Source organism: Psammomys obesus, unplaced genomic scaffold (genome assembly GCF_907164565.1).
Source record: "Psammomys obesus unplaced genomic scaffold, mPsaObe1.curated_primary_1811, whole genome shotgun sequence".
Lineage (NCBI taxonomy): Eukaryota > Metazoa > Chordata > Mammalia > Rodentia > Muridae > Psammomys > Psammomys obesus.
Window position 1 is genome coordinate 23,522 of NW_026590698.1, and position 6,948 is coordinate 30,469.

The following is a 6,948-nucleotide window of genomic DNA, read 5'->3' on the forward strand; positions in this document are numbered from 1 at the left end:
ACACACACACACACACACACACACACACACACACACACACACACACAAATATTATTCTGAGAATAAAGTGGGAGGGCTTCCTCTGAATCAGGCAGAGTCAACAAGGGCTGATGCCCTCCTGATACATGGAAGTTTTAAGGGCTCTAGCAGTGAAAAGAAAAAAAAAAGGTGGCAAAGTGTGTGTGTGAGGGGGGGGTAAATATTACTATCCGAGAGAGGGCTTGGAGTGACTGTCTTAGATTGGCTAGGAAGAGAACAAACAATATGAGGTAGTGGGATTTTCTTCATGTAGCCATTTTATAAGGTAGCATGCCTTTGGTCATGTAGCTTGGTGGGTTTGAGAGTTCATGCCATGATAAACAGGCGGTAATTGAAGAATGCCACTCTGGTATCTACATGATCATGCTTATTCATAGACACATATGCAATGACTTTGCAACACACACACACACACAAATACATGTAAAAAGCATAAATACATGTAAAAATATATGTAGGATTAATGAATAGCCCTTAAGTATTTCATTAAAAACTCTTTGATGTATGTATACCCTGTGGAAAGACATCAAAAACTAATCAGGATGTAGTATTTTTGAAATATTCCAATCAAAGTGTTTTGGCAGTTTAATGTTGGGCACATCATGGTGAGAATAACACTCATTACTGGGTAGTCAGAGTCAAAAGAAATGCCAAAAATTCAAGGTCAGCTTGAATTACTTAATAACTTTCATCCAAACTAGCTTACTTAGTAAGGAAGACCCTGCATCCAAAATCAAAAAAATAAAAATTGAAATTGAAATAAGAAAAGGTTTTAAAATGTTAGAATGTTTTACTTTTTCCAAAGTTAAAGTGTCTCACTGTTGTGGATATAACCATGTTTTAGTTTTTATCCCAGGTACCGGATGTGGGATTGACTCAGATACTCCATAGCCACAAACTATGTGCTTCATGTCGGTTCTGAGGGGAGCTCTTTGCCAGCTGCAGATAATTTCAATCTGAGGACTCTAGAGAGAATAAATGCCAGAGCCCAGAGAGTGTGGAGGAATTCTGAGAAAGAACAGGCTGCCCCTGCTCAGATGTAGCCCATAGACTCAGTATCCAAGTATTCTAGTAAGGGGAGCAGAGGCTTTCTCTGGCATGAACTCAGTGACAGGCTCTCTGAACACCTCCCCCTGAGGGAGATGCAGCCTTGACAGACCACAGAGGAAGACAATGCAGCCAATCCTGATGAGACCTGATAGGCTGAGGTTAGATAGAAGGGGAGGAGGACCTCCTCTACCAGTGGACTAGGGGATGGACATAGGGGGAGAAGAGGGAGAGAGGATGCTACAGCTGGGATACAAACTGAATAAACTGTAATAAATTATAAAAATTTAAAAAATGTTAAAATGAAGACTGCTGCTGCTTTCTCCCTGCAGCTCCTGGATGCTGTTGATACAGTGAGACAAGAAGTTGGGGATCTCCTGAAAGAGGATTAGACTGGCTCCAAGGAACCCAACCAGCAGGAAGCAGAGAAGAAAGAAATCTGTGGCCCGTCTTCCACTAACTCTTTATCTTACCTGGTGTTAGGGTATTGGAAGTGACTGGGGTGGAGTAGAGAGAAAGAGATATAAGAAATGTAAATAAAGGACTTTTGAGAAAAGTATACCAACATCTCACATCATATTTATTGTGGATTTATAGAAGCCTGGGAGTTTCATAACAATAAAAAAGACAGACAAGCAGAACTGGCAATTACAGACCTCAACCATAGCAACAAGAGGTGTGTAACACGTGCATTGCTCCCCTGGACAGTGTTGGTTACATTGTTAATATGCAGGGTTGTGAGCATGAGTAAACCACAGTAAGACTCACGGTCAAGATAACATAGATGATCATTACACATTTTCTGTTCATGGGACATGTTTTGACCTACCAGCTAATAAGTGACATTTAAAAGTTAGTGGCCTCTAGCTGTAATTTCTATACCACAATTCATTTAAGGAGAATCTGCGTCAGTATACATGACTTGGTGCTATCTTGAATTTAGTAAAACTTCCTATCTCTGAGAGCCTCAAGCATTGAGTTTTCTTCATCTTTTGTTTCAGACTTCAAGGTAAATGTTTTGGAGGGAACAATTCAGGAAATGTTTATTTATAAAATATCTAACACTATATAACAATAATTTAGGTTTAATTAATTTAATTTAGCTAAATTAGTTTAAAATTAGCTTTATGTAAGGCCAAACATACTTGTTAATGTATGTTATTTCTCAGAATTTACTTTGAAAAGCATTTTGATGTGTTTGATTTAAGGCACATTAATTTGATTTAATATATATTAAGATACATTAAGAAATGTATGAATTAAGTATTGAATTCATTATTAAAGACACATTTGAATATTTTGTGATATGAAAAACTTTAAGCCAAACATTTTTGAAAAAAGAATAAATTACTTTAATAAACAAGAACACTTTGATTCTAATCACATTATTTTATTATATGCAGAGTTTACATTGTGACATCACTATTTGTTTAAAATCCAGGGCTTTTATTGGATTGTTGGGTGTGTAAGGGGAGGTCTCTTTATTTTTGTGCCTTTTTTTCACTATTCCCTTCTCTTTATTTTGTACAATTCAATGTGTTAGCTTTTGTTTTGTCTTATTTTGTTTTATTATTATCCTTTAGAAACCTGTTTCGTCTGAACGAAATGGAGTAGATTCATATAAGATGGTAGGTGAGGCGAGACTAGAAGAAGCAGAGGAAAGGGAAATTATAATCAAGATACATTGTATGAGAAAAATACCTTTTCAATATAAGGAAAAAATTGGCATCGATTAAAAATAATAACCGGTTTATCTTTAGGCAATTACCGAATTGTTAACATTTGATGTCTTCACTAAGGACATGTCAATACATTTATGGTTGTTATGAGTTTATTGAATTTATGAATTTGTGTGAATATAAATCTGCAGGTGTGTGGGATGTACTAGTTCTCTATTTCATATCATTACAGAATACATAGGGAGTGATGAATGCGAAATCATTTGGAGTCATTTTGCTAATGTTAATTTGGGGAATTAACAAATAGGAATATTTTTAAATTGATAAGAGGAATGCATTTCAATAACCCTGATTGTATGGAATACACGATGTTAAACCTTGTTATTGTAAATTCCTCTTATTCCTAAGAGACCAAGTCTTAAGCACCCAGGGACCAAGAAGAGACTTATAACTCAGGTGATTCCAGAGAGAGTGCTGAGTTTAGGTGCAGACAGAGCTACATTCGCTAGCATCTCTAGTCCTGGACCAGGTACAGACACCTTTGCTCTTTCTCATACACTTTACAGATTTCTTTCAATCACTCTGTTTTCATTTGCACTAAATACCTGTATGAAAGCAGAAATAAAACAAGGCAAATGTCTGCTTAAAATAATAAACATTTTAATGTTTATACAAAATAACATCGGAACCAAAAGTATTAAGATGGATTTGGGAAGGGGGCAAATATCACTTATTTTAATAGCAAACATGTAATTTTATGTATGTTAAGTATTCGAAATACATTATACAAAATCATTATTTTAAAAGATCTTTATACTGGGAAGGATACTTAAAACAATTTATCCAAGTTTTAGAAATCTGTGATTTACATGATATTTTTTAGATTTGTATGCATGTTATATATCTAAATTTATTCACATGATTTCTAAGCAAACAACATAGCACTCTAAGAAGTTTGGACCCTTCTTTTGTGTAGGTTAGAATGTGGATATTATCAGAAACACTGGCTATATACATGTGTACGTATATGTACAAATGGAAATAAAGAAAAAATAATACAGCATTGTAACAACTTTTGGATACTTAGGAAGACGCACTGCTCAGACACAGATCTGATGAGGCAATGAACATGGGATTGCTTTCTCAACAGCTGTCCACATGTGCTGTGTGGGTGTGCAGGGTACCACGGTTCTGCTTGATTAGGACTCAGCTAATTGATGATCTATTTTCCTAGAGTTTTTGCCACCTCAGTTAGCAGCATCTCTGAGATTAAGGGAGGGTTTTACTTCTGATACTGTCCAGTGTTTGTGCTCAAGATTTCTGCTCTTGCAGATCTCTCTGTCTACTTTCCAGCAATGTCATCTCGGTTCTTAGGTCAACAGCATAGTAAATATAATCTTCTTATTGAAAATAGATATGAACTTGAGAGGTTTTCAGTAAACTCTGTGTATGTTATGCCTACTAATACCTCTGTCATATTGATTTATGCTTGATAAGTTTCGAGGATGAAAGGTAAGAATGGGCTACTTTCAGTACCCCTACTTGGTTATACTTATTCACTTCAGAAGACATAGTAATGTTTTTTATTAATAAAAAATAATAATTCCTATCTGAAGATGTCAGATTTTATCAGAAGTTGACAGCAAAAACACTGCCAGTGTTTCTGAAAATATCCACATTCTAACCAATGAAAAAGAAAGGGCACAACTTCTCATAGTGCCATATTGTTTTCTTGGAAATCACATGAATACATTTGAATAAATATGTGCTACATTTTCTAAATAGAGCCATATAGATACATAGATACAATAAATACTCTTATAGTTTGACCCTGAGTCAGAAACATTTCTTATGGCACTAGTGATTTTGTCAATTTTTAATTTTGTTAAGAAGAAAGGACTGAGTTTGACTATGAATATAAGAAAACTAAAACTGTCAATTTCCCTTTCTTTATTGAAATCCTAGGGTTTCCACATGAGAACAATGACACTTGAGAACTTCACTCTATTTACTGACTTTGTCTTCTTAGGACTTTCTGGCAGGCAGGGTGTACAACAGGGGCTCTTTGTGTTCTTCTTCCTCATTTATGGTCTAACTCTCATTGCTAATCTAGAGATGGTCTTGCTGATCCAGCAGGACCCCAAGCTGCACACACCTATGTACTATTTCCTGAGTAATCTGTCCATCTGTGACATCTGCTACTCTTCCAAGGTCTCTCCCAAGCTTCTGGCTGATTTCTTGTCTGAACAGAAGAGGATTGCTTATAATTTATGTGCTGTACAAATGTATTTTTGGGGGGTCTTTGCAGATGTAGAATGTCTCATGCTGGCTATCATGGCCTATGACCGTTATGTTGCCATCTGCAATCCACTACTCTATACAATTGCAATGTCCAAGGAGGTCCGTATGCAGCATGTGGCTGTTGCCTATGTGGTAGGCTTGGTGGATTCAGCAATCCACACATGCTGCACATTCCGACTGTCTTTCTGCAATTCAAATGTCATCAAACACCTTTTCTGTGACATTCCACCCTTGCTGGCCCTCTCCTGCTCAGACACATTCATCAGTGAAATAGTGATGTTCACGTTCATTGGCTGTGTGGTAGGGTGCAGCATTGTCACCGTACTTCTCTCCTATTGCTACATCATAGTTACCATCTGCAGAATGAAATCTACTGAGGGCAGATGCAAAGCATTTTCCACATGTGTCTCCCACCTCATGGCTGTGGCCATCTTTCATAGAACACCACTTTTCATGTATTTCAGACCCAGCTCAAGTTACTCCATGGACAAAATAGCGTCCTTTTTCTATACAGTTGTGATTCCTATGTTAAACCCACTCATCTACAGTTTAAGAAATAAGGATGTGATGGGGACTCTGAAGAAGGCAATCAGTATTAGCAAGTGGCTTGGATGAAATTCTGTTTCACATCTCAAAATGGGTAGACTATTCTGTTTAAATATATCAATATAGATTCCCTTGGGTTTTGAAATATTTATTACTGAGAATTGGGTGTAATGAAAGCAATCACTGGTCTTAGTCTTCACTCTAAACAAACAAACATTAAGTAATTAATCATTTTAATTTGGCAGAGAGGGTCCTTTAGCACCTTTCTTGATCAATGTGATACAATTGGGCTCATCGATGTTTTTACACCTAAGATCCCTCAATGATTCTTCTAGTTTCAATATATCCAATAAATAAAATTGATGACCTCAAAGTGAATGTTTGAGAGTAAAATGAGTTTTATTAGTTTTTTTGCAGCCTTCAGATGTATTACCCTACTTATATCCATAACATTCCAGTCAGTAATTAGTAACTAAGTGAATTAACAGAAACAAAAGATACCTGCTTCAGACACCAGCCTGTGTTACTATTATCATTGACTTATTTAGTTTATGAATTTTTTTGTCTTTTCATTTTGAATAAACAGTTCCCATTAAAAGACAGACATCAAATAAATAAAGCTATATACCTTGCAAAAGTAACATATCTTGCTTAATTATAAATGTTAACAAAATTTTCTTTCCATTTAATTATAGTATATTTTACCTTGGATTACAATCCCAAGGAACAAACAGTGAGGATTATAAATAACCAGAAGGCTAGAGGCAGATGTAAGAACACTCCTAACGAAAATCAAGACATAATGACCTCACCAGCAACCCGACAAAACAATGGACATTTTAATTCACTAGATATACAAGAAAACGACCTCAAAACTATGTTTCTCCAGCTATTAGAGGCCCATAAAGATGAAATGAACAAAGCCCTCAGAGAAATAGCCAAAGAAATCGAGACTAATCAAGAGGAAACAAATCGTGCTCTCAGAGAAATGACCACGAAAATTGAGGCAAACAGAGAAGAAATGCACAAAGCTCTCAAAGAAATGTCGACACAAATGAAGGCAAATAAAGAAGAAATAAACAAAGCTCTCATAGAAATACAGGCAATTATACCCAAAGAAGTAAAGGCACAATTAGTGATACATAGAGAGGAAACGGACAAAAAAATAGAAGCTATCATTGAAAAGCAGGACTCCACATTCAAACAGATGAAGGAAATGGTGCAAGACATGAAAACAGAATTAGAACCAATAAAGAAAACACAAATAGAGAAAAACCAGGAGCTGGAGAACATAGACAAAAGATCAGGAACTACAAAGGTAAGCATCACCAACAGA

The 6,948-nt window shown here is 36.0% G+C and overlaps 1 protein-coding gene across 1 annotated transcript; it reads left to right on the forward strand.

Moving 5' to 3' along the window:
• Positions 1-4,748: 4,748 nt before the first annotated feature.
• On the forward strand, positions 4,749-5,681 carry LOC129677773 (olfactory receptor-like protein OLF2). The gene has a single exon (XM_055608384.1). It carries the CDS (start codon positions 4,749-4,751, stop codon positions 5,679-5,681), a length of 933 nt encoding a protein of 310 aa, XP_055464359.1.
• The last annotated feature ends 1,267 nt before the right edge of the window (positions 5,682-6,948 follow it).

Excerpts from the sequence above, each read along its gene's own strand:
- LOC129677773 (XM_055608384.1), top strand. The coding sequence starts at position 4,749 with ATGACACTTGAGAACTTCACTCTATTTACTGACTTTGTCTTCTTAGGA.